General features: G+C 49.4%; 3 protein-coding genes across 3 annotated transcripts; 1 reads left to right on the forward strand and 2 right to left on the reverse strand.

Annotated features, from left to right (window-relative positions):
- Positions 1-524: 524 nt before the first annotated feature.
- On the reverse strand, positions 525-19,976 carry LOC120810461 (semaphorin-7A). The gene is made up of 14 exons (XM_040164989.2): positions 19,681-19,976; positions 15,097-15,236; positions 13,899-13,961; positions 12,074-12,169; positions 11,758-11,863; positions 10,125-10,232; positions 9,603-9,742; positions 9,331-9,509; positions 7,945-8,053; positions 7,514-7,721; positions 4,655-4,770; positions 4,243-4,415; positions 4,079-4,134; positions 525-3,661 (listed from the first exon to the last, which is right to left on the reverse strand). Exons 1-14 carry the CDS (start codon positions 19,757-19,759, stop codon positions 3,315-3,317), a joined length of 1,920 nt encoding a protein of 639 aa, XP_040020923.2. The 5' UTR covers positions 19,760-19,976; the 3' UTR covers positions 525-3,314.
- Positions 19,977-21,469: 1,493 nt separating this feature from the next.
- On the forward strand, positions 21,470-23,215 carry LOC144389493 (axonemal dynein light intermediate polypeptide 1-like). The gene is made up of 6 exons (XM_078094370.1): positions 21,470-21,881; positions 22,015-22,085; positions 22,374-22,543; positions 22,624-22,802; positions 22,898-23,062; positions 23,166-23,215. Exons 1-6 carry the CDS (start codon positions 21,801-21,803, stop codon positions 23,193-23,195), a joined length of 696 nt encoding a protein of 231 aa, XP_077950496.1. The 5' UTR covers positions 21,470-21,800; the 3' UTR covers positions 23,196-23,215.
- A 900-nt stretch (positions 23,216-24,115) lies between these two features.
- On the reverse strand, positions 24,116-26,794 carry mgat1a (alpha-1,3-mannosyl-glycoprotein 2-beta-N-acetylglucosaminyltransferase a). The gene is made up of 3 exons (XM_040166050.2): positions 26,352-26,794; positions 25,380-26,252; positions 24,116-25,296 (listed from the first exon to the last, which is right to left on the reverse strand). The coding sequence occupies exons 2-3, from the start codon at positions 25,989-25,991 to the stop codon at positions 24,598-24,600; spliced, it is 1,311 nt and encodes a 436-aa protein (XP_040021984.2). The 5' UTR covers positions 25,992-26,252; positions 26,352-26,794; the 3' UTR covers positions 24,116-24,597.
- Positions 26,795-27,512: the final 718 nt, after the last annotated feature.

A 27,512-nucleotide genomic window follows, 5' to 3' on the forward strand; every position in this document is an offset into this window, starting at 1 on the left:
CATTTATATTTTGTTTTTCCATATGGGTGTTTGGTCATATGGACATATTTAAGTCATTTCTCCTGGAATCTTCTCTCTTTGAATCCTTCAGCAGGGATCTTCTGAGCTGTCGGCACAAGCCATTGGTTTTGAGACCTGAATTTAATTTGACAGTCTGTCATATCACAAATACGACAGCGTATTCGCACACTTTTGTTCTGCCAATTTTTGTTTGTGAGTGCATGATCAATGCTGTTGCAGATTTAATTGAGATTATTGTTAATCATTTATTATTATGGGGGGAACTAATTGCTGGATTCATACATTTATTAATTAATGGATTTTAATGCATTAATGGATTTTCAAAGGGTTTTCTGCACTTATTAATTTTTGTAAGAAGGAAAATACCTAAACAATAAACACATTAGTTACCATTTAATTCATGAAAAAAAGGAAAGCGCCAAACTATGTCATTTTACTTGTATTACACCTTTTAAAGCTAAAGCCAATGTTTCATAAACCTGTCAAATAAACACAGTAAAGAATTTCTTTCTACTTATATTTTATTCATTTTCACCGCACATGTTCAGGAAAACACATGTGAATATGGGCTTGTTACATGAATATCTATTGTACTATAGATATTTGTTTCTTCAAAAAGACATGTTATGAGATGGAAATCGACTGGCATATAAATCTTTTTTTTTTTTTAATAATAGTTTGGTATGTTACTTTTAAAATGAGATACATTGAGACACAGAATCGCAGGCACACACAATGTACAGTACTCGATACTCAAACCCCCCCCAGCAAACAAAAACAGTGGCTCCTTCGCTCACAGCCGATAGCGAGATCCAAAATAGCTTCCTGAAGGAAAATTGGGAGCTTTGTTTGAAGCCGTCATCGGACCAGCTGACCCTGACGCATGCGACGGACTGATAACTGAATTCAACGTTCATTTCAAAGCGAGGGCTTGTCTTCACCTCATGGGGAGAAATATAATAATCAGCTCTGCACAGCAACGAGCACCTGACCCCATTTAAACTCAAGGTCACTCCCAAATCCACCATGTAGACGTCTGCCAAATAAACACCAACTTTAGGAAAAGTGAAGCGCTTGGTTACAGGAATCCTTGGTTCATTTACGCGTGGTCTTTTTTGGGGGGGCACACTGAAAAAAACGAGGCGAAGCGTCGACGAATTGAAGTGGAACAACGTCCACAACCCTCCTGACAGCCTCGTAATCAAGAAACACGTTGGCATGGTACTACATTTTTTTCGAGCCAGTGTTACTGAAAGCGACCTGGTAAGATTTGAGAAGGTCCTCTGTGGGCCGGCGTGGGTCTAACGCAGGACTTCCACCCAGGTGTCCGCCACATCTGTCCTTCATGAAATCAGACACCACCGAGTTAAGGGCGGTTGCTGATCATGTGCGATTGTTACGTTACGTTTTTACGCACAGTGTTGTTTTACGAGGCCGAAGCGGGTCGAATGGGGAAACGTTCTCTCGACCGGGTTAGTCGTCACGGCCTCGTGGTGAAGGAAGCTCATGACACCGGGTTTGATTGCTTCAGGCTCCTCCCCTTCGCTGCAGTCGCGGTTTAGGAAAGCGAGCCGATCCCAGAGCGGCGAGCTGAGTGAAACACACGACCCTTCGGCCGCCCGGCGCTCCGGCCCCCTGACGACGTGTGACGTTCTCTAACAAGTCGTACGAGGAGTCGGCTCCTTTGTCTAATTGGCAATCAATGACGTCCCTGCCGGGGCGGAAGGCTCGCCATGGTTGGCTTTACGTAACGCCAGCGAACGAGGATTCCCAGAGCTTTGGAGAACATGCTAATCCGCTGCATAATTCATCCCTTCTCCAGTCAGCTGATCGGTACTCATGAGGTTTAGCGTTCTTCTTCTGGGGGCATTTCGGCTGCTACTCAACCACGGCCACATTCGCAATTGATTTCCCTTTGCACCGAGCTTTAATCAGCCCTCCTGGTCTCAATAAAAACCCTGCGGCCTCGTCGGAGGCTGTCGAGCCTTTTTGTATCACAGCAGAGAGACACAGAAATAAAAATGACAGCTTTCTCGCGTGTCTTCGCGCTGATGTCCCAGGGGAAAGAGGCGAAGCGGTTAATGGTCACGTGTCACGTTCTAATTATGGCATGAAAACCCCAAAAGAAACAAGACAAAATGCCACACTAGCAGGCAGCAGTGGTTGAAATCAGCATCTTGCAGAGCAATACAGTACAGAACGCACTTCACAGTAAGTCAAGTACAAGCCTTTTTTTCTATTATTTTTTTTTTTCTCCAAGCGAACGATGAAATGCAATCTTAATACGCGGTTCCGTTTCGCTCCGTCTGCCCTTATGATGAAGGAAGTGTGTGTTTATTGAAACACCTTGTTCACGTCTTCACACATTGTGAACTAATAACGCCTGCAACCATCGTCCCCCCCCAAGAGGCTGATATTGAGCTGCTGTGGGCAACGTTTTTTCTTTTACACCTCCTGTCAATTGTTTTTGCTCCCTGGGCGGAGGAAAGACGATGGCGTATAAAAGAAATAATACCAATAATAAAACAATGGACAGAGCCGTGAACGAGGCGCAATAACCACTTTTTAATTCCAGCTGATAAAAAAAACTGCCTCTCGTGCGGAGGAGGTGCTGAGACACAGTGATGTTCGAAGGTGAGCTCTCGCCCACCCGCCCACTTCCTGTCGTAAAGCGGACACTTCCTCCCGGCGCCGCTGCTCAGACTCGGCCGCACTGATTGCAGCGACCCGGTCCGACCGAGGCTGCGGGATTCCGCCTCTACTGCAATATTGTGCTCAGGAGTTCATGTCCCCGAAGTGTTAAGGCTTTTTAAATCTCAATACCAGACAATTTACTGTACTGATGAGCTATACGGATGAACTTTAACAAGAAGAAGAAGTAAGAGCGGCATAAAAGGTTTATATATTCACAAATAAGCACAGTCAATTTGAAAAGAAGTAGAGGGATGGTAAAAAGAATTGGCCTGGTATTGTTTCCTCCCCCCCAACTCATGCCATATGTTTCGAGCCAGAGAGGAAAGGTTCGCAAAGCACCCAGTTATGGTTAATCGAACCCGCAGGGGGGCGTCGATCTATGGGCCGCAACACTTTAGTGTCGGTTCTGATCGATCGAGCTGCAGAGACGTTGCTTTGTGCAAGAAAATGCATTTTATCGTTTATATTTCATGGAATCTTTCTCTAAAAAAAAATCAATGTAGGAAAATTTCAACCCAACCGTGTACTTGGATACTCTGCGAACTCGTCCTCCTGCGGGCCAGTAAGAATGGGGGGGTTAGCATTAGCGATAGCTGCGGTTAATGGAGCCACAGGGTGGCCATGGCGAGCAGGAGCGACGGCCCCAGGGTGGAGACCAGGGAGGCGGCCAGGAGCCTCCCGTCGTTCACCAGCCTGAAGGAGATGACCTCCACCTTGAAGCCGTCCTCGGTGGCCATGCAGCGGAAGACGCCGTTCTTCAGGGGCGTGTCCACGGCCGGCCCCAGGACGCAGAAGTCTCCGGAGAAGAGGCAGGGATAGTTCCTGACGCAGTTGTCCTTCTCCCAGCGGTACGTTGCGTGGAAGGAGCGCACGGGGCACGGCAGAAAGACGGAGGTGTTGGACTGCACCATCACTTCTCTGGGGGAGGTGCGGCGCTGCTTCAGAGCTGCAGGGACAAGGACATTTCTTCATGCCTAAACAATCCTCATCATCATCTGTTATTTCGCCGTTTACACACCAGGTACTAGAGAACATATGATGTATATTATGTGAAATGAATCAATTTGCTGCGTGATATTAGTTAAGATGAAAACACCATCTGGGGAAAAAGAGGTGGTCACAGGCCTGCGCCATCACTCACACGACTGGAAATAAGACAGCCGTCCCCACAGAGGGGATAATTGCCATCTTGAGTTGAGGCTATTACTGCTTTCTGAGCTTTGAAACAGGACAGGCCATTTGAGAAGAACCCCTGCGGGTGTTTGGACTCAATTATATGATACTCGTCTTTTCCCTGCAGCGGCTAGGAGAAGGTTCTCGTTTTGGTTTAACGGAAGGAGTGCGGAGGCAGATGTGGGCTCACCAGCAGCTTCCCCACAAACCGAGGAGTTTGAATGGTCCAGGTTCTGGACAAGCGTCCTGTGGGACAAAGGAAATGGGACAAATCAGCAGCGTCAAATGGTCTCACAAAGGGCTGAAGAGGCGTCAACCCACAGATCGATCACTCGACATCTAATCCCATCCTACCTGGTGGTGTTGTTGTGTCCGGGCGGGATGGGCAGGCACCTCATCCTGGCCCGGTCCCAGCCGCAGTACGGATCCCGGGAAAGGATGCACTCCCTGCAGGTGTCGCCATAGCGACTGCAGTCAGCCAGCGGCAGTCTCTGGACCTCCATGGCTGTCCCGACGTACAGGTGTCCCTGAGGAGGAGGAGGGGAGACGACTCAATGACTGAAACGGTCGCTGTCTTCCTAAAAGTTTTTTTTTCTTTTCTTTTTGGTATAAAAGAGCCTCTGATGGAGATTTTGAACAAGGGGTTAAAGAAAGAAAGATGGTTGGTTCAGAAATGTTCACAACAACTGTATTCTGCGGTTTGCAGAAACATACAATTCAAGATAAAAGGTTTCCAAGCCCCCCCCCCAAACGTTATTCCTCGTACCTTCTGGGAGTCAATAGCCATGTTGAGAACGGGGCCCTCATTGTGGAACAGAGAGTACTGAGATATGATGAAGACGCCCTCGCTGGTGTGCAGAACCTTTAGAATTTTGCCCTGGTCTGTGAAAACACAGAGGGAGAAGGGAGGGGGGAGATAGGTCAAAGGTCAGCAGTCTTGTAAATTCATCTACAGGTGCACGCATTCGGAAATCAGACCTCCTCGTTGTTTCAGTGCTTTACATGAACTGTACGTGCTTCTCTCTGGACGTGCGTTCCTGAAGGAGACGCTGCTCTGGAAAGGGAAATTAACCTCAGAACGTTTTCATTCCTGAGTGAGAGGACGGGTCCCAGACGGGTCCCAGACCCCCGGACCACTTGGCTCGGTTGCCTAGAGACGGTAATGGGGCCTGTGCACACGCTGGTGTTGCTGGACATTAGTGCGATAACACAGATGAGATTTCATGCAGATCGTAAATGGAGACACGCTGTGGTCGACAGAATCGTTTTGTAAAGTCTCTCTCAGGAACGACAGCAAAGCCTCCCGTCGTGCTTTTTATTTCCGGTGCTGCAGGAATGATTCAAAGGGACCACGTCTTTGTGAATGTTTGCCGCTCACTGCCTTGTGAATCAGGGTCGCTCCCGAAAATAATAATGTGTCTCGTCAGTCGCAGACTTTGGGTTCAGGGCCGTTTGGTCTTCTGTCGCGTGCAGCTGGATTTGGGGAATGAATGACGATATCGTCTTCCTCTTTCCTCATCAAACAGTGACTTGGCAGGTGGAACGGCTCCCTGCTGGAAGGCGTTTGAGATGATTTCTACCTTCCCCCGCTGGGAAAACGTGATTACAGTGATGCCTTTTTATCTCACATCTTCATTTCCTTCGTGCTCCCTGCGTGAGGCTTTCTCAAATTCACAATTTTCCCCAGCGGGCTCTCGTCACGTTGTCCTGAAACTGTCTCGTCGCTTTCTCATAAAGTTCAACTTTTTCTTTGTTGGTTCCTCTCTGTGATTCTTGAATCATGTCCACAGCTGCTTCCATCTCTATAAACAAAACCCGTGCGGTACTGTCATCGGTACGAAGGGTGACGGCGTTGAACCGCTGCGGTTCTGCTGAGATAATCAGTTTTTGGTCTTTGCTGACTGCATCCTTTCACAGCGAACACGTTCCCGAGAACCTTTTCACCATCTGCACAGCTTTGAATTTTGGGCTTTTGTCCCGGAGTCAATGAATGCATTTTCCAGCCGGCCGATAAATTCAAACAGTGACCTCAACTCATTCACGCCGCGTCACGCAGTCGTCTTCTACACCGCGTGTCCTTGGAGAGTCGCATGCGGCAGCTGGCGTCGGGCGAGAGGGGGGAAAAGAAAACCAACCACTCACTCTCACACTCACACACCCGCGGGCCTTCCACGAGGACCCGCGAGGGCGAGATCTAAAATACCAGCAGTCAACTGGAGCATCAGAGCGGGGACGAAAGGACATTAAAGAAAGCGGGTCAGGAGGAAACGTCTGCGGCTCTTTGAGTCCGCTGTGAAACCGCGACGGCTGCCGGCGGCTGCGTCTCCGAGCCGACCGTCATCAGAGAAGCTGCTGATTGTGTGCACGAAGATTGCGAAATGATTTGCAGGTTCGGTAAAGAGAAGACAGAGGAGTTATCAGCGTCCAAACCCGCCCTGTCAGCTCGCGTCTCACATGAAAAGCCCCCCGAGAGCAGTTAGAAAGGGGTCATTCAGCTGACTGGGACTCCCAGTTTGTTCTGGGTCGACATCTTAAAGTCCTTTCCTCTGGCTTCCAAACAGCTCACAACTGTGACCGGAATAAACAATGTGAGTGGGACATTAGGTGATTATGTTCAGCACGGCCCCCCGTCCAGGTGCCCTTGAGCAAAGCACCCACCGTCTCGCCCGTCTGCTGCTGTATCAAAAGTATTTATGCATGCGTCACATACGGACCTGCTTGGTCGTGAACGTTCGAGAAAAGGTCTGGAAGAAAACTAAGCATGTGACCTCCACAAGAGGACGAGGCCACGAGGGGACGATCGTCCTCTGGTGGAAGTCTGAGCCGCTCTAAAGCATCAGGAAGAGCCGCCTGTCACTCAGCAGAGATTGGATTATTTTCGAGGAGCGAGCTTCTCTCCGCCGTTTGTGCATTTAATGGCGAAGGCGCGTTCGGAATGAGTCCTGCCGACTGTTGGTCCCACGGCCCCGTGGACTCAATGGACGGCGATGCGGCGTTGGAAAGGAGGGAAAAAAGGAACGCGATCAAACGGGAATCACGGGGCCTCCGAGCTCGAAGGAACAAAGCAACTTGTCTGATCCCGTCTTTCTTCAATCAAATCAAATTGACTCACTGAGAAGGAGCACAAACCCCCCCCGGTGCTGACCCAGATACCGAAGCCCCCCGGCGAGGAGGCCAGCTTCACTCTTTTTGGCAGCTATTATGAGAAGCAGCCCCCGATCTGCCCGATGGCCGATGGCCACACGTCCACTGCGCCCCGGAAGATGACACTTGCTCATCTTTTGGGGCGAAGTCCAGCGTGGTGAGACACGAGCATATGACCAGCGACGGTTGCCATAGTAACCTCCCGCAGGCGCAGTGCAATTTGGCGAGAAGCTGCTGCTCCGATCACATGGAAAACCGCCCCGCGGGAGACGGAAGCGTTTGAAAGGATTTTCCTCAGAACCTCTTTTGAGCTTCCTGGTGAAACAACAAATGTTTTCTCGTTATTTAGGAGACCAAATGAGAGCAAAGAGAAAACCAGAAGGACCCACACGACCCCAGTGGGATGATGGACGTCCACACAACCAAAGCACCTCCTCCAACATCTATTAACCACAACACACACACACACACACACACACACCTGTGCCGAGGTACAGGACGCTGTAGTGCTCGTCGTTGACCGCCAGGACGATGTCCGCCACGGCGTGCGTGATCTGGTCGTCCGTGGGCAGGTCGAGCGGGGCCACGCCCACGGGCCGGATCACGTCCTCGATCTCCGGGTGGTACCGGATCACCCCGAGGTTCTTGATGTCGGCGTGATCTCCGGCCGTGGAGTTCTTGCGGACGCACTGCGGGGGGGGGGAGGTGACGTGATGACGATGTGCCCTCCAACAGAGTTCCACATGCTTTTCTTTTGTCAACGCAAAACGCCGTTTCAGAAACAGCAGCTCAACCGTTTCCCCTGGAAGAAACGGCTGAGTCATGCAAGACGCGTTTTTACCTTCATGCTTTTTACCAGCGGGACAAATGAAAGACGAAGTAACAGAGAGAAATGTTGGGATTCTTTCTCACCGTCCCGGGGCGACTGCCGCTGAACGAACTGCTGTAACCCTTCAGCTTGGACGTGGAGAAAGCCTTGTCGATGTCCTCGATGGAGTACGCACAGATCACCGTCCTGCCCCTGAGCGAAGACACAGGACAGAGTGAGGACAGGCCCGGAGAGGCCGCAGGACGAGGGACCACGAGGGAAAATGAGGGAAGATGAGGGACGACAGGGGACCACGAGGGACAGTGAGGGAAGATGAGGGACGATAAGGGACCACGTGGGACGATAAGGGACCACGAGGGACAGTGAGGGAAGATGAGGGACGATAAGGGACCACGTGAGACGATAAGGGACCACGAGGGACAGTGAGGGAAGATGAGGGACGATAGGGGACCACGTGGGACGATGTGAGACGATGAGGCATTTTGGCCTTACTGCGAGAAGACACTTTTCTGATGAGGACAGAACAGATATTTTGATGTAATTCATGTTTTGGAGCGTTCTTTAATTCATCTGAAAGGTGATTTTAATGGAATAATTATTTCCTATTGTGACTTTTTCCACATTTTGACACAACATATTAAGACGTGTGATTTCTTTAGCCATGAAAACGTCTCATTGGGAATATTCCTCTTCTTAGGTAACAGGTACAACAACAGGAATACTGCAATTAAATGATGTCTTTTTTCTCTTGTTGTTGTCGTCAAACATTTATAAACATACAACAACATATATTCTTTTCCATTTAGGAGGCTAGAAGAGTTTAACATGTGTTTGTTTTAACTGTGACAGGAAGTGCAAATAAAATTCGATTCAAGCTACGATAATGTTTGGTATTATTGTTACGTTACAGACAGACGAGTAAATCGATCTCATCACGTAAGTACAACCACTGGGATACACAGTGTGTACATACACATGTCTTTATTTAGTTGATATTTGGTTACTGTGGGTTTTTTTTAACTCCCTTTTTATTTCCCATTTCAGAATGTTTCCACGTGATACAAAGTGAATCCTCTGCGGCTCTCTTATCATCGCCCTGCAGAGAGGTTCTCTGTAATATCGCATGTGGGCCAGCTGATATCGCTGGAAGTGAGTTTGTGAACAATTATTTGTGATCAAATATCCGATGGAATGAGGAGCTTGAACGTGTGGGCGTGCACGTTGTGCTGGTATCTGCTGAGTGGGTTGAGAAATGTCAGCCACTGCGTTAGCTTCTTATATTCATCACTGTTTTTTCATTCTATATTTGCATGTTCCAGCACATTTTGGTCACGACTGACGACTGGTCACGAAGACCTGCAAGCAAAGGAACGCTGCTCAAAATATGCATGAAAGTTTCACTCTCGTGAAGCAGCCTACGATTCCCCCGCGACGGCGTTGGAGCACCTTGCCGATCGGCTCCGGCTCACCATGCGTTGGAGAACAGGCCGTACAGGACCCCGGCCCTCTTGTCCTCCGCCGTCAGCACCACCGCCTGCTTCATGTTGTTGTACTGCTGCTGCGTGTTTCCTGCGCCGCACATCACCCGCGCCTTCATGAAGGTGGTCCACGAGTCCGCCAGCAGGGCCCTGATGCCGCCTTCGTCCACCTGCGAGCCGCGTTAAGAAACTCTGTGTCTCCTGGCGGCATCATTCCCCCCATCAGACGACCCCAGAAACCGCCGTGAACGCCTCATCTTTACCGTGCAGATGCGGCCGATGCGGGCTCTGTACGGCTCCTCGTCCACGCGGGCTGTCTTGTTGATCTCGCTGAAGAAGAAGTACACCTCCTCCTTGTACTTTACTGAAGAGGGGATTATGGCCGCGCCCGCGAACTGCGGATCTGGTGATGAGATTTAAAACGCGTGGATCGAGATGCGGCTTCATCTTCGTGCATTGATCCAGACAGAAAAATGTATTTTTCACTGACGTTTAGCCTGGTGATATTGGAGAGAAGGCATCTCCTGGGCCGGTACCTCCACTCCAACCACAGAACTCACCGTGAAGACGTAGATTGATAAATAGCACTCGAGGTCAGTTTGTCTAAACCGTGTTTAAAGAAGAGCAGGTCTTCTGTGTCATATTGTTCCTGCTGCAAATAGAATCGCGAGCCAAGCGACAAACAGGGCCACAGAAGACGCTCCTACATGTTGCCCCCTGCGGCGCGCCACCCACCATCTCCGCACGCATCAACCGAAACGCGTGACTCCCTCCCGCCCACTCACTCAGCAGCCAAACGTTCTCCGTCTTCAGGAGCTTCTGGGAGCCAAACGTTCGGCGGATGGAGCCGGCCTGACCCCCCACCGACGACATGGCGGAGTACAGGCTCCCATCTGGAGGCAGGCGGGGAGAAGAGGGCACAAAGGTCAGAGGGAGGTTAGAGGTTAGAGATCGAAGCTGGAGGAGGATGCAGAGCGAGAGAGAGAGAACATCGCAAAGAAGACATGAAGGCAGCTGCCCCCACTGAGAAGTAGGAACCAATCACAACCCCCCTCGCAGCTCTGTCTCCATAGCAATGCAGGGAGGGGGGTGGAGGTGGGGGGGGGGGGGGGCTGGAGACGGCAGCAGAGGCTTCTTCATTAAACTGATGCTTTTTACAACGCTGCTCATGTGAAGCGAAGGAATCGATCCCCCGTTTTGGAGGAAGAAGAGTAACTGCTCTTCGTCTCTGACCGCCCAGCCTGAATAATCACTGGAAACGTGTTTCGTTATCTTGAAACGTGTGTGTTGGAGGTTGTATTTGGCCGACGCCATGGCAACGACCTGTCAATCAGCATTTAGCCCCGCCCTAAAGCATCCTCCGCTTTACGGTCTGTTTGGCTCTAAATGGAGCATCATTTACTAAATGGACATCACGCTGATTTAGATTTAGAGAGAGACTTAGAGTGGGAATAAGTGCTGGTTCATTATGTTAGAAATGCACCGCTGGTGACCTTTGACCCACCGCGTTAAAGGATCGGCCCGTTGTGAAGCACAATCTTGTCTCCAGATTTGCTTTTTAAAGCCAGAAGTATTTTGTTTGTTGCTGTTGCGAGTCAGGATGATTTCAGACGATGTTCTCCGCCGTGCGGCAGATGTCTGACTCCTGGACCCCCGAGTGAGCGATCTGCTGAGGCTCACGAGCCGCTCGGGTCGTGCTGCTGCTCTTATTCGTGTTCAAGCTGTTTCCCTCGGGTTGGTTTCTGAATCGAGGGTCTGAGGACGGAGGGAGTTTTATTCTTCAGTGTTTAGTGAAGCTCCTCTTCTTCATCTTCTTCTCTATTTCACTAAGTAGCGGGGCTCTGGTTGGTAGAGCCCGGATTCACCTCACAGCTTTTGACATTTATATAAGGAAACACATCTTGTTGAAGGTGAAAGATGAAAATCTAACGTACAAATCTGGTGGAGGTTTCTGTGAAACATAATATGAGGTCATTCAGATAAAAGCATGTGTGCTTGTCATGAATAGAGTGATAATAAGAGACACCAAAATTATCCAATATTTGAAAATGTGTTTCAAATCATTATTATTTCCTTTTTTGTAAGCCTCAGATTCCCAAAACCCACATAATTCAATTATTATGAAGAAATAACTTTTATTGGGAGCTGCTCAAACCAGAATTTAATTTCAACGGCTTTTGATTAAAATGTGAACTTTATTGTTGTGTCTGAATCCACTATAAATACTTCTAAGGGAAATGATCATTGAACGCGGCTCCATGTCTGTTTGTACTTGGTGACGTAGCGCGCTAGCTTCTGGCTACCTTAGCGGTTTGCCTTGTGCTGCTTCTATCGCGGCTACCTACGAGCTAATCCCCCGGTCTGCCTTGTTGACGTGACCTGAACTCCACCGGCTCTGATGTCAAGAGGCTTTGTTACCTGCAGGCAGGCTGATGGACCTCTGGGACGGGTAGGGGGGCGAGATGTCCGAGGACGGCCCGATCTGCCCGTTGCCCTGGACGTCAGTCAGCACGCTGTCGTTCACCTGGCGGGAGGCAGAGAGCTTTGAGCCTGCAGGAGGTTTGACCTTTTTAAAGCGCCGTCCTGCATCCCCGTGCAGGGAGACGCCTCGGTTTGCTTTCCCGAGACCTGACGCATCGTCTTTGTGTCAGCAGCACAGAGAAATAAGTGATAACCACTATTGATCTTCATGCTATTCAGGCTCTAAACGATGGAGCATTTAAGAAGGTCTTACCAGCATCCAGCACCTGGGGCTTCCAGCATTCGTTCCACATACTAATAGTGTGTCGTTTACTTTCTGAATGACGGTGATGAAGTTATCGCACTCCAGCTGTGAGAACGAGAGAGCGGGACAAAGGCAGAGAATGAGTGGAACGAGGGGGGGGGGAAAAATGCACCGATTTGGAGGCGAAAGAGAGTTGAGATAGTGGAGGATATTATTTGAGAGAATGACGAGACCAAAGGGACCAAGAAAACAAAGAGCCGACAAGAGGAAGGCGGAGTAGAGAGACAAAGCACAACATGAAACACATGAGGAGCGCCAGAGGAGACATTTAGGAAGAATTGGAGGTGATCCGTGCGCGCTGAACATCTTTGGGGGCTTCAGTACTTTAGCAAGACTCTGTCTCATCGGCATCACTGGGTGGAGTATGGAAATGAACACTGAGCACAGCGTGGTGGGGTGGATTCTGGTTTTAGGTGGTGCATACTGATGGGTCATAGCACACACACACACACACACACACAAAAGTGCTTTTTAGAAAATGATTAATTCCCAAATTCTGATGAAAACCGGGCCAGTGAAAACTGGAGACGGCCGTGCAGCACAAAGTGTGGCTGGTGGACGTGTGTGTGGGAGGACGCGTGGGTCGGACGGGTGATCTCTGTGAGGGCGTTGGTTCATTTGGGCTTCGTGTGCTTGTGTTTCTGCATGTTTGTGGCTCACACTCAAATCGGGACCGAGGCCGTAGACCTCTGGTGTGCGTGGAGCAGCAGCAGCTCCTCCGCCTGCCCGCCTATGTCCCGTCTCTGTCTTTAAAACTGTCAAATAAAGGCAGAAATGCCAAACGTGATTCTTATAAAGCTTTACCAGAGCCGAAGGCGACATTGTGCATAAATGACAAATGTAAACCTGAATGCCAGCCTGTGAGCGCTGGTTCATTTGGGCTTTTGAGAGATTTGAGAGGAGCTTTAATTAAAGCCAAAACGTTGCGTCCACTCAGAATGGACATGAGGAGCACTCGAGAGTCTATTGAATCACTTCCTGTCGCCATGGAAGGTGTGAAGAACGTGGCCTTCTGTCCTTCATTCCCTCCCCAGAGCCATCGGCTGAATCAAGATTCATGCGTTCCTCTTCAGCGTGGACACCATCGTGCTCACTGTGAGGTTCATTCTTCTCATTCGGGTAGTGAATACCGCGTTCACCCTTCTGAAGAGGCCTGTCGGCTATGATGAGCTTCTCAGATTTGTATCTTCTAATGAGTCTGTGTGGGACATTGGAACAGAAGCCAAGTCTTGAAGGAATTTTAACTTAACAAATGCAGAATTTTCCCCCAGAGAATCACTGAAAAATGAGTTTCAATGATCTTGGTAATTTCCTTTAATTATAAAATGACTGAATGTCCGAATTATTGTTTATTCAATCGATTTAAAAAGGGGGGAAACGGTCCTTGCATTCAGAGTGCGACCTTAAAGCAGAATACATGTGATCTTCTCCCCACCTTGTTGTCTGGATTCCTGTAGAACTTCAAGCAGCCGCGTATTCTTCTGCTTAGGATCATTCCTGAGCCTCGCTGCTTTCCACGAGCCGAAGCTTCCTCGCGCCCGTTGGACTCATTTCATGTGGAATGTGTGAATGTGTACTATAGATTCTCTGTTCTCGGCTGTTTGCTTTGAGGTGAAGTTTTCTCATGTTTAACTGACTGACTGACTCGTGCATGATTTCTTTCCTGTCTGTTTTTTGTTGCGAATGATCATGAAGCAGGAGATGACGGCGTGGATGAAAACAGGATGATGGCGGAGGAGACGGCCTCGTGGAGCTGATGGGGGGGGGCTCCTACCTCGAGCGGGCTGGACTTGGCCTTGCAGGTATCGATCGCAGTCTGGTCGGACGCCGCTGTGATCTGTGGGAGGAGAAGGACTGTTTAGTTTGTCATGAGACACGATCCTCTGCCATGTCTGCCTTCATCCCACTAAATGTGTCCCCCCTCCCATTGTTTGCCCTGCGAGTACCAGGAGGGACGAACCCGTAGAGCCTCGTGCACAACTCTTTCACGCTGAATGTCTGCCACTTGGGTTCTTTAATCCCACGAAACAACGCCGCTTCTCTCGCTGCTCTTTTTTAGGAGACAACAACTGACGAACTGTCCTTTAAGTGAGAGAACGGGCTTCAAACAGCCCTCCGAGTCGCCTCGTCTCCACGGAGGAAAAGACAGCACAGAGCCAGCAGTCGTTGCTAAAAATACCACCGTGGTATTTGGATGAAACGCGTCGGTCTGCTGACACCAGTCACCCAGCGAGAGACGTTTTCTCCCCTCAAAGCGTGCAGCTGCATCAATGCATGCTACTGGACCGGGTCGGCTGGGTCTCATCGCTCTCTCTCTCTCTCTCTGCCCTCCCGCCTTCCCAGCCGGGGGGGCCAGAGAGGGTTGGTGCACCTGACCCACTGCATGCTTTAACAGTGGTTTCACTTGTTGAGATGTCAGTACGGCCCGCACGGCGCCGGGAGGAGCTTCAATGGAGAAAAGGGTTCTTTAACTCTGGTTCAACCTTTGGATCCCGTCTGCTTGTTTTGCACAAAGGGGCGGGACCTGAGCGCCACAACAATTCAGAGCAGATATACAGTTTGACAGGATTCAAGCTGAATATTAATTAAGGTTTTATGAGATTTAAATTGAAAATTTGCAGATAAAAAACTAAGCTTTTAACAAGAAAGGAATGGATCTGATCTTTGTCAAGTTGAACGAGTAATAAAGTTTACCCTCTGAGTTGAACCTTCTAGTTTACTAATTGAATATTAATGTTTTAGGTCACTTTGTTACAATGATTGCTTTTTGGCTGCACAATACTAACGCGCTGTGAGAACACTAATAAAAAGCCGCTGACGTGCGCATTAATCGCATGAAACACATAAGTGCCTCTTGTGCGTGAAGCTTTTACGTGCAAACAGCACTTAAAGACGGCCCTCAGTGATCCGGCTGATCTCTCGGGGCCCTCGGCCCGCCCGTCTCAAGCAGGTGGGATCGAAGGGAGGCGTACCTCCAGGTTGCGGACCCCCCGGCTGGTGAAGGTCAGCATGTAGAGCGTGGCGCGGCCGCCCACGTACAGCCTGTCGCTGCCCTCCGGGTGGTACATGCTGACGTAGTTCTCCGGTCTGCTGAAGTGGAACCTGGAGGCCTCTGTGGATCACAACAGCGTTTGTTAGAGAGACGAGCCGGGCGCTTTGTGTTGGGTGCGTTGTCGTTTTTTAATCCTTAAATTGTATGTTTCGGGTTTGTGCCAGAAACTGCGTCCTGTGGGGATGGAGAGGAAGTAATGTCGGCATAACGCTAACCCTGATTATACTGTTGGCGTCAATAATTAAGAAGGAGAAATGTTTCAAATCGGTTGAAATAATATAATTTACAGCTAAAGGAAAACAACAAAAAGCAAGGTTTTGTATTAAAAACATAAAGCATGAAGTAGAGGTCACAACAATAACAACATGTCAGCAGCATTTTCAGGACGTTATTTGCAGCAAGGTTGCAGAGCTCCTCACGCAGGTCAAATCTCCGTGTGGGAGTCCTGATGGCACAGAGCCAGACCTCGGCTTATTAATCCACGTGTAACACGCCGAGAACACGCGTCCAGCTCGACCCGCACGCCGACCGCTTTGAACACGGGGCCTTACGGCGACACGGAGCATAAATATCAGGTGGACAAATAGCATCACAGAGGCTCCAGCCAGACTTACCTTTGGAAAATAGATGAGTTCCACTGTGGTTACATGAAGAACGTGTGCTAACACTCCTTGTAGATAAACAAGAGTGTATGAAACCTCCTTTCATCTCTCCTCCGGAACCATATATCTACATTCATTTTGGACCAGAGACACTTCAGTGAAATCTGGTTTGAAGAGCTTAAAAAGCTCTAGCGGCAAAGCCGCCGGCCACCTGTTAGCGCCTGTGACAACATGAAGAAAGTCACACGTGGGAAGATGTGAGCAGCAGAGAACGAGCTGCCGCTTTTAACTTCAACAGAACAACATCACGACTTCAACATGTAATTCACGACTAATGACGCTTTTTGTGCAACAGGTGAGTGTTGCCTCACAGCTGTTGGTCACATTGGTGCTGGTTTTCTTCTCCTCATCCAGCCTGGGAGGAGGTGGCGGGGATCACTGCTTCGGGGTTGCTAGCCAACCGACAACGTTCCCATGGAAACGTGGGCCCCCTCCGGATGGCGGGAATCTGGTTGTAACGAATGCAACGAAAGGAGCTTAACTGACAACGTGGATTTCTCTCTGTGACAATCTGCGTATCACAAATAAACTGTTATTTAACCCGTGTGCCGTTTGTGGCGTTTGGCTGCCTGCAGTCATTGCGACGTCACGTGCCTGAGATGAAGGAACTCGTTTCACATTCAAGATTTCTCCCAATCTTAAGTTTTATTTTATAATATTTGCCATAATAAATAAAGACCACTGACCCCAACCAGATAGTTATAGTTACAGAATCTCAAGTTGATGACTAATATTTTCATTTCACCACCTTTTAACGTTCCAGCTTACATTTCAAGTTAGCAGACCGTTGCATTCAGAGCAGAACAACCTATTAAAGACGCTCTGTGGAGACGCTGATGAATATTAACTCCAGGGAGCCATGTTTTGGGCTTAAGTGGGTCCCCATTTAATTTGTTCATGTCCACACGCCCTCACTCATAACTCTTTTATTAAGTCCTATGCACTTGTGCATGTGAAAAATGGAAACTGTATTTCTCTTTAACAAGCGTAAAGCGGCACTTTGTCCCTTTACATCAGAAGGAGACGCTAGAGGGGGGAGGCATTGGAAGCATGGTGGAAATGACCCCTACTGGATGTGGTTTAAATTCCTAAAGTCTCCCCCTCAGGCCCTATTTGTCAGCACGTTCCTTTTTTCCTTGGAGACTTAATCATTGCTGTTGAATCTTCGGTCCGCTCCTCAGGAGACCAGACGAACGTCCTTGTACCCGTGTTTTTCAGAAAAGGGCTTCATTAAACCTAAACTTGTGCAGTCTTCCTTCCCGTTGGAATCCAATTAGTGAGTCCGTTTTATGGGGAGAAAAACGCAAATTGCAGTAAGAAAGGTTATAATTAAAAAAGAGCGAAGCGCAGATGTTTGTTGTGGGAGCAGCTTCCACTTGGACCACGTGAATAAAACATTTAAAAGAAATACCAGACGCAAAGTGAAAGGGCTTCAGCTCTAAAAGCCTTTGAGGTTTTCCTGTGCTGCCATCCCACAATAGCTCCCGTTTCATTTACATTGAATGTGTTGCTGCAGAGTCGTTTTGTGTATGGACCTCCAGGTCCTCCATGAACTTTACACCGATGTCTTGGAGGTGTCCAGACCAAACAGGGAAAAGGTCGACACAAACAATGGTTGAACTTTGGCCGAATGTTTCGATACTTCTGTGGGAGCCGAAGATGTCAAAGTATTCGTGAGATGAGCTGTTGTCTCTCTCTCAACCTCTTTGCATCTCCACATCGCTCATAACAAGACTCTCTCCTTCTCGCCGCCTTATTCTATTCTTGTAGTTCCTAAGAAGACATGTTCATATACTTCATTTGGGGTTTTCTTATTATGTTCATTGAAACTGCAGTATTTTAATGACTGGCTAAAATATCAATATGTGAAGGTGAATGAGGTCCGTCTTAAGCCAGAGGATTATTGATCTTGGCTTTTTAGCGTCCTTTAGAGAGCAAACGTCTTTGTTAATTACACGTAATGGTCATTTGGAGGATGTTTATGTTGACGCTGGTGTGATATTGAATTTACACAGAGTTTTAAAAAATTCTAAGCGTGATCGGGGTATTTATAATAATAATAATAATAATGCATTTAATTTATTTAGCGCTTTTTCCTAATGCTCAAAGTCACCTTACAGAACATTTTAAAATATCCTAATAGCTAAACAACCAATCAAATGGAGAACAAACACAGAACACACAGTCATACATTAAAAGCAGGTCAGTGATTTGTGTTGTGAATGTGCAGAGGTCCCTGCGGTCTCGGGTGAGGTTGGGGAGATCGTTCCAGAGGGAGGGGGCAGCTATGGAGAAGGCTCCATTTATGCCATTACTGCGCTCTCAGTTGTTTGTTTGAACGAGCTTAGAAATGTGGATGACGTCTTGTTCCCACTGAGATTCAGGGCACTTATCGTAATAGCTCTGCAAAGGCGTCTGCCAGGAGAATGCGATGCATTCAGCCGTCACAGCTTTTCTCACTTTAACACACTTCTGACCCAAATGTTACGACCAGGCCGGAGACGTGGAGAAAGTTCATTTAGCTTCCCACGTGTCCATGTGCGGACATGAGACCTCGGCGCTGTCCGCGGTGCTGAACCGGTGCCAACGGTCCGCTGCGCGTCTTGTGGCTCAAAATGTGCGCGTTTTGATGGATCTCATCTGTCAGGGTTCTATCCGCGTGCGTGCGTGCGTGCGTGCGTGCGTGCGTGTGCATGCGCCTTTCAGCCCCTCCGACGGGCATTCACAGCTCAGACGGCAAATTGCATTACAACGACATTGATTGATATGAATGGCACGTCCTCGTTTTGTACGGTGCTCATGGGGGGGGGGGGGGGGGGGGGGGGATCCAGATCACTCGAGACACACTGCCCCCCCCCCCCCCCCCCCCCCCCTCCCCCTACTGATTGCCGAATACATTAGTGTGTGAGGTGTAAAGGGGCGTGATTGGAATGGATAACCAGGAACCAGCTTGGAATTTTCCATTCTTTTCCCTCCCCCTCTGAATGTGCATCGTGTTTTTATGGGGGCACGGGGGCTGCTACCCTAAAGCAACCTCCCCCCCCCTCGCAGCCGCGCTCCTCTGCAGCAGCTGCCGCGTCCCGCATTGCAGCTCTGCGAGGCTCCAGCGTGTCAACCTAAGGGTCCCGTTTCACGGCAGCGGCGCTTAAAGGGGCTGTGGTGTGCGAACGGGCGGCCATGTTACTCCAGAAGGTGTTTTTTTGGAGTGCGTCTGGGTGCGTTTCCCTCAGTGCGCCTGGAGATGGAGGTCACTAATTAACGCCCGCGTGCGCGTGACCGACACGACAAACGACGGAGCATTTAGAAGAAGCGCACATGACGTAAACACACATGTTGGCGAAAGAACAACCAGGGGAAAAAAGCACAATTTTGTGAAAAATCAAATCCGGAGATGCCCAATGTGCCCGTGCGCGGATGTGCACGAAGTGCAACTGGAAATTGAAAGGAAACGAAAGACCGAGCGAGGAAACGATCCGGTAAACGCCTCATCAGCCGTTACTCCAGATGTTCATCCTGTCACAGCCTGTGAACGCGTGTGCGCGGCCTGATGCTGGTAATTGACTACTCGGTCGGTGGGGGGAGGGCGACGCGTTAGGACACAAATCCAGAGGTAATCCAGTCTGCGTGGCTTCTTTATCAAAGGACAAAACAACACGGGTCCACGAGGACAACTGGAACAGAACCCTTATGATAGAAGGATCCCTTCGCGACTAAACTCTCACTCTATTCACGCATTCACTCATCCATCCATTCATCCATCCATTCAGCCATCCGTTGGCCCATTACGCATCATTTAAAGCAAACAATGAACGATGGTCAAATGGGGAGAATAAAGCTCCTACCGTGAAGAACGAATTTCAGCCGCGGTGACTTTCCGGCGACAATCGTGGCAAAAAGCGACAGGAGGATGAAATAATTCATCTTTCTGGAAGCTCCTCCGTGTGGTATGAACAAGTAAGTAGACCGTAACGAGCGCTCCACTAAACCCTTGTTTCAAGTCCCTGTCCCGACCTGCCGCGTCCCGATCCGTTCCGTGCCACAGAGACCTGGTCCCAGTCCGTCGCATCCGACTCCTCCGCCGGCGGTTCAGTTTGGAGAAGTCGGGGTATCAGGCTCCACCTCGAAAACAAACAGAGGCGGGGGGAGGGCGGCTTAGGAGGGGGAGGGGGGGAAGGGGGGGGGGGGGGCTTTTCAGCAGCGGGGGCGCAGGAATAAAACCTTCCCAGTGCAAAAAACAAAATAGTCTTTAATTACAGGCGCGTGGGTTCCCGCGGTGAACCTGTTGCTCGCAGTGAGACATTATATTTGACATCACGTCACTCGTCTTGTTTTCCTCCCATTATTCATCCGTTCACGCAGCGACCACACATCGGCTTTTCCTCCCGCTGTTAGGACACATTTTCTAAATCTGCTGAATTCACACCGACGTCAATAACAACGCGTCCTCCTGGGAACACACGGTGACTCCACATGAGACTCTGATACATTATTCTGTTCTCTGGGATGTTTGGTTTGCATCTGCTGATCAATGCGTGTCGATAGGGAATCGATTGGCAGTGTTTGCTTTTGTGAAAGTTATGAGTCCTAAGCGCCCCCTCACAGCAGGAGGCCCCCAACAAACACCAATTGATGAACATTTTCAAATGGACATACTTTTCACATTTAGGGCCAGAACAGAAAGAATATTTATTAGCAGCTTATGGCTTCAAGCCAGTTGTAAATATTTTTCTTTAAATACACAAATGCTTCCTTTTAATGTCATAAAACCAGAAGTGAGAGAGAGTGAGAGAAGACACACCAAATACAGTTCAAATAACAGTTTTATAATGAAATATACGTTGGGCCACTTACCAGGTGACGTCATTGAGGTCCCTGAGGGGTGGGGGGGGGGGGGGGGGGGGGCATTGGGCCTCCCTCACATAGATACATAGATATACGGTTGTGGTCAAACGTTTACGTATTGTAAAGAACATAATGTCAAGTCTGATTTTTCTCTGATCGAGTGATTGTAACAGATACTTCTTTGTCACAAAAAAACATTCATGAAGTTTGGTTCTTTTATAACTTTATTATGGGTTAACAGAACAAATGATCAAATCTGCTGGGTCAAAAATATACATACAGTATATATAGCTAATATTTAGTTACATGTCCCTTGGCAATTTTCACTTCGAATAGGCGCTTTTGGTGTCCATCCACAAGCACCGAATCTTTGACCGCTCCTCTTGACAGAATTGGTGCAGTTCAGCTAAATGTGATGGCTTTGTGACATGGACTCGTTTCTTCAGCATTGTCCACATGTTCTCAATGGGATTTAAGTGACCACAACTGTATATTATATATATATATATATATATATATATATATATATATATATATATATATATATATATATATATATATATATATATGGTCCCTCACCTGTCCGCCTTTGTTATTCTGAGAGCCTGACAGAGGAGCGTTGCGCGGGCGACACCTGCCGGGCGCCGTTGGCACTACACACACGTTAGAGTCATGAAGACGAAAGAACACAACTTGAATTTGTATCCCCCCCCCCCCCCCCCCCCCTCCAGCCCCCCTCCACAATATGACATCACTGTCCACGTGACGCGGACCGCTGGGACAATTAACGTTTTAGTCAGAATTATGATCCAAAGACATACAACTAACTGCTGTACTCAACATAGATATTATATATAATATGTGAGTGTGTGCCAACCGGGACGGAGGTTCCGTAGTTGAAGCACGTGTCATTTATAATGGACGGAACACGTCGATTTGGACTCACAGTGCGTGACAAGCTCGAGTCGTCTTTGTTAGTTCTACAGCGTCACTTTTCACAAGAGCCGAAAGAACCAACGTCCGGACGCGTGCCGGGACGCTGTTGCCATGACAACCCACGTAACGCACGTTACTACTGCCCGTAGTTCACACGTTGTGTTGTTTTCGCGGACGACGCACAATGGCCGCGACGCCCGAGTCCCTCGTGAAATACGACCGGCCGGTTTTGGTCAACAAGAAACCCGCCGAGAAATCAGGACAGGTGAGTTTTAATGGAGGACCGGGACTGCTGTGGGAAAGAGGGGGGGGGGGGCTTCAGAAGCTTGCCAACACCAACCCTGTCCCGCCCTGTCCCCGCCCTGTCCCGCCCTGTCCCGCCCTGTCCCCGCCCTCAGCCCACGTCAGCAGCCGCTGATGCCCCCAGGCAGGGAATCCAGGAGATCCTCAACCGCACCTTTCCACCCAGGTGGAGCTGCTGCCATCCACACCATTCAACAAGTATCCGCATCCATCGCATCACATCACATTACATCACATTACATCACGTGTCATTTAGGTGACGCTTTTATCCAGAGCGACTTACAATAAGTGCATCTCAACCATAAGGACACAAACTCAGAAGAACAGGAAACAAGAAAGTGCAATTTCCTCTAATAAGCCAATTTACAATTTGCTGTTTAGATAAGAGGCGTTAGAAGTACAATTTAAGCGCTCCAGTCTTTTAGTCCAGGTGGAGTCACCCGTGCCCTTGCAGGGAGTGGATGGAGGGGGACCAGGTGTGGTGGCAGCAGGTGTCCAGTGCTCCTGTCACCGGGGCCGACGTCGTTGGCCTCGCGGAGCTCCTGGACAGGAAGCTGCTGCAGTCGCAGGCCAGAGAGACGGGACTGTGTCCTCGGCGCAGGGAGCTCTACTCCCAGTGCTTCGGTGAGGAGGATCCCTGCCGCGTGGCGGCGTGGGGGGTCGACACATCGATGCGTCTCCTCTGACTGTTCTGTTCCTGCCAGACGAGCTGATCCGGGCGGTGACCATCCAGTGCAGCGAGAGGGGTTTGTTGCTGCTGAAGGTCAGAGATGACATCCGGAGGACCGTCGCCGCCCACCAGACGCTGTATGAGAGCGGCATGTTTTTCGGAGTGAGGAGGGCACTGCTGGCTGAGGTGGACGGGATTGACAGGAGGAAAACCGTGAGGACATCCAGAGGCTCAGCGTGGATATAAACCCAAAGGCATCCAGCAGAGAGCACCACGTCTAAGGGCGTGTGTGCTCTCTGCATTCCTAGAGCTCTGAGATGGAGGAGGAGAAACAGCAGCTGAGGAAGCAGGTGCAGGAACTGAGAGCTGACATCGAAGCCGCTAAAGAGAGCAACGACGAGAGGAGACGGGTGAAGAGTGAGGAGCGCGAGGAAGAGGTCGAGATGCTGAAGAGTCTCAACCAGCAGCTCAAGGTGACGTTTCTTTTTAACACAACAAAGAAGAAAAATAGATTTGAGACTTGAAGCTACAGCAGCCCAGATGTTTTTATATCTGTCTATTTGTGTTTCTGTTCAGAGCAAACTGGAAGGGATGCTTTCGGCATAGAATAATCACGTGAGTCAGGATCACTGCACCTTCGCTAATGCCTCGTAATTCATAAACATTCTTATGAAATAAATCAATTCAATTCAAAGGTTGCACATTATTGTCATTTTGAAAAGATGGTGTAAAAGTAGTGCAAATATATTAACTTGATTTGTTTTCCACAGGTTACACTTCACGATCAGCTGGAAAATATGTTCAGTGCAAAACACGTTTATTACAGCCACAATAAAATTGACGCCAAATTTCTGTTATTTTTTGCTCTTAATTTGCATTGTTCTAAAAAGACGGTTGTACATTTTTGTTCTGGGTCATTTTTTTACTGAAGACAAAGACACGACACAAAAGGCCGCATGGAGGCTCGTCTTTACTCGTTGTCTTTACTCGTCTTCCTGTCACATGGGTTTTAGTGCACGTTGCATTGATCTCAGCGCGTTCAAGTTATGCAACAAGTAAAGGGCAGCCGGGGCTGCTAAAATATATTGTAGAGGAACAATGTATTATCTACCGAACTTGCTGAAGTTCACGTTTCCTTATACTGTCATTTAAAATTAGACCGTTTGCTCAAATAGTCTCTTCCCACCGCGGCTCCGAGGGTCTTATTTCGCCGATCGCCACCGAGCTAAAAGCTCAAACGTCAACTGGCAGTCGCGAAAAATCTAACCTGCTACTTTGAGTGCACAGTGAACAGGTACATTATCGCCCAATAATATGTCTCCCCCCCCCCCCGTGACTCTCGCTCTACTGTGAGATGCATGTAGCGGCAAATAGTTAGAGCCAGATATCCCGACACTACCAATCAGAACGCTGTATTTCGTCCACCCGGATTATTATAACCATTTAAATTCAAAATAAACGGTTCCGTGGGGTTAATGTCTGGTAATGTTAACCAGTTCCATCAATGACAACATTACACCACCGGATTACAACTTAAAGATTGTATATTTATTCCAAAAATAATTAAGAGTAACAAAACTGCAAGGCGTGTACTGCATTGGAGAATCATTCAAGAATTATTTTAGCAGGAAGAATTGATTTTCATAGACAACGAGAATCATTATACCGCAGTTAAAACATGTCTCCATCACCGTGAGAAACCACACCACAGGTTATATTGGCACCAGACGTAATCAGCAGAAAATGGCAAATAATTATCACCAAAGAGGCAAATTAGGTCATTTCATTAATTGCGCGAATGACTTTGTGTGCACAACTAGTGTTTAGGGTATAGAATATAAAAATAGATCTCTAACGAGCCGTTTAGAGGCTGTAGGGAAATGAAAAAGACCTGAGTGGCATCGCCAAAGACCCCAAAACACCAGAGAAAGACGATCCATGCAGCATTATTACAAATCACCGAGTCACGCTTCAGACATCCAGAGACGTAGAACCTCGGCCCGGACCATCAGCTCCAGGTGGGATCATACTTGGTCCACCCTGGAGGCGGGGCCAGGTAGATCCTGCGCCCTCTGGAGAGGAAAGTGACCACCCCTCTGTACCCGGTCCTCGGGACTCCAGACTTCAGGTCGTCCATGACGCCCAGGTTTCTGGCCAGCAGCTTGAAGCTGTCCTTCTTGGAGTATTGAAGGCGGACGGGCCCAGAACCTTGGAGCTGCCCCTGCTTCACGTCTTCATAGGTCACCACGGGAGCGCTGTAGACCTCCTTCTCGAAGCGCTCCCTGTACGCCTCCTCCTTCAAGTAGCTCAGGTCCAACTCGGTGAAAGGCACAAACTTGTTATTCAGCTTAATGTATCGCAGGTACTTGTCGTAAAACTGCCCCAGGCTCACTCCTTTCCGGCCGAAGGTCAAAGTTCGCGAGACCTCCGGCCGTATGCAGGCGCGGCCGCGGCGCTGCTCCGGCTGACGCATCCAGTCGTCCCAGAAGGCAGCGGGCCACTTGGGCTCCAGCTCCTCCCACAGCTCCGCGAGGAGCATCCACCCGAGACCGGGGAAGAAGTCCGTCCGGTAGAGCAGGTCCGCCCGGCCCGGATCCACGTAGCCGTCCCGGCCGTTGTCGTTCCAGGCCGACACGCACCACAGGCTGGGGTCGGACCTCAGCACGGGCAGCAGGGCTTGGAAGTACTCGAAGAAGTCGGGCGCCACCTGGGGTAGAAGACGAATAGCTACGTTGAGTTAAGTGAACGGCGAGACGCAGTGACATTTAACGGCGACGCCGCTGAGTTTACCTCGAGGTCGTCCTCCACAATGACGGCGGCGGAGTAGGAGAGGGTCTTGAACACCTGGTTGAGAGCCCACCGGTAATGCCTGGAGATTTTGTAGTAACCCTGAAACTTCCGGTGTTCCGGTCGCACCGCCACGTCCGACAGGTCCGGCTGCTTCAGGTGAATCACCTGGCTCCCGTAGGATCGGATGGCCTCGGCGGTTTCGGCGTGCCCGCAGTCCTGGCTCACGACGATGGGGAAGAGCTCGGCGGACGGACGGAGCTGCAGGAGCTTGTCCAAGCAGCGCCTCACCGTGACCCGGTTGCAGGCGATCACCAGGATGGGGACGACGGGGGAGGGCGGCGCCTTCGGCTCCCTCAGCGATTGCTGCTTCTTGATCTGCAGCAGGATGTTTTTCTGCAGCTCGAGCTCCTTCTCGAAGGTGTCGGCCATCCGCATCACGTCACCCACCACGTCGCCCGTGGGGCCTTCGGCCGCGTCCCCGTGCGCCCGGTCGGGCTCGCCCGGCTGGCCGGGGGCCGGGGGCCGCCCCCAGAGCAGGAGCACCAGTATGGCGTTCCAGGTCACGAACAGGAGCGTGCCGCAGAAAATGAGAGAGCCTCTCTTGCGGAGCATGGCCCAGGAACTCGGGGGGAGGAGGGTGGAGCAGGGGGGCCGGGGCCGAACGGAAGGCGGTGGCTCTTCTTGCAGACGATAGGAAAGGGCGATGGCAGCAAGTTTATCATCACAGGCATGCGATCACAGGTGTGGCGCCACGCGTTGCTGGCTCACTGCGACGTGGAGAAAGAACACGTGACACCACCGGGAGGTGGAGGTGGAGGACAGGAGTCATCTTTGGGTTCTGGCAGAGCCTCAACCTTCAATGTCCTCTCGCTCCTGAAACCAATAAGAACACAGTGTACTCTTAGAGAGAGAAAAAACACACACAAAAGTGGAAACAAACGTGTTTAACAGAGAGAGAAGAAGAGTTCCAACCAGGAAGTGCCTGCTGGCTCGCGCGCGTCCGCTAGTTGCTCCACATGAGCCGACGAGTGATGGATCAGCGCCTGATCGATCCTCCCTGATCACCTGTGGCTGCCTCGCTAAACACGCCCCCCCGCAGCCCGGGACCGTGTGGAAATTTCGCCCTCACCCCCCCTCTCACTCTCAGCGAGCCTCCTTCTCGTGCCCGGTTCCTCCCGGTGACAGCCGGCGAGCCGACGGCAGCCCGGGGGACGGTTCGGCGCCGGCGGGCGGGCGGGGGGGGGGGCGAGTCTCCTGTTCTTAGTTTCCCCCCGCTGCAAAAATAAAAAAATCAACTTTTCCGCCGCTCTGGTTCTTCTTCTGCTTCCTGCCAAGGCTGGAAGAGGAGGACGTAACAGCAACACGACGACTTCCTGGGCAGAGCGCAGTCAGGGGAAGTCCCGCCCCCAGCTGTCAGCTCGAGGGATGACGTCACGCAGAAGTCGGCGCGGCTCTTCGTGGAGTTTATCAGGAAACGGATTCCTTCCTCCTGGCCTCGGATACAGTTATCTATATATGCATATATACATATACACACACACACACACACATATATATGTATATATATATATATGTCTACTGTCACGCACCAACCGCCAAGACAAATTCCTTGTATGTTTGGAATTTGTACGTTTTATTACACATTCATGCAGCAAAAAAACTTCAAAGTGAAAAATACAGATTTTTTTTTCTAAATGGCGCTTATTTAATTTAATTCATTTCTTATTTTTTTACAACCTGCTCAGTCTTGCACATTTTCCCTTACCTCATTTCTGCCTTATTTTTATTTCATGTACATTTATGTAAATATTGTATTTTGATTTTGATTAAAAAAATTCCAGAAAAGGCAAGCATAAGAATTTCAATACACAGTGGGTCTGTATTTGACGATACAAATCTTTGAATCTTTAAATAACAATATGTCATATTTCATAGGCTGATTTTTTAAAATTTGTGAGTCTAGACTTAAAGATTGAAAAGTACAATACATCTCACTAAAATGTAAAAAGCAACATAAAATAGTAAAACTCAAGTTACATTAAATTCTAAGCAGACCTGAATGCCAAATAAATTCCTCCACCACAATTACATTACAGGTCATTTAGCAGACGCTTTTATCCAAAGCGACTTACA

The sequence above is a fragment of the Gasterosteus aculeatus genome, chromosome 20 (assembly GCF_964276395.1).
Source record: "Gasterosteus aculeatus chromosome 20, fGasAcu3.hap1.1, whole genome shotgun sequence".
Classification (NCBI taxonomy): Eukaryota; Metazoa; Chordata; class Actinopteri; order Perciformes; family Gasterosteidae; genus Gasterosteus; species Gasterosteus aculeatus.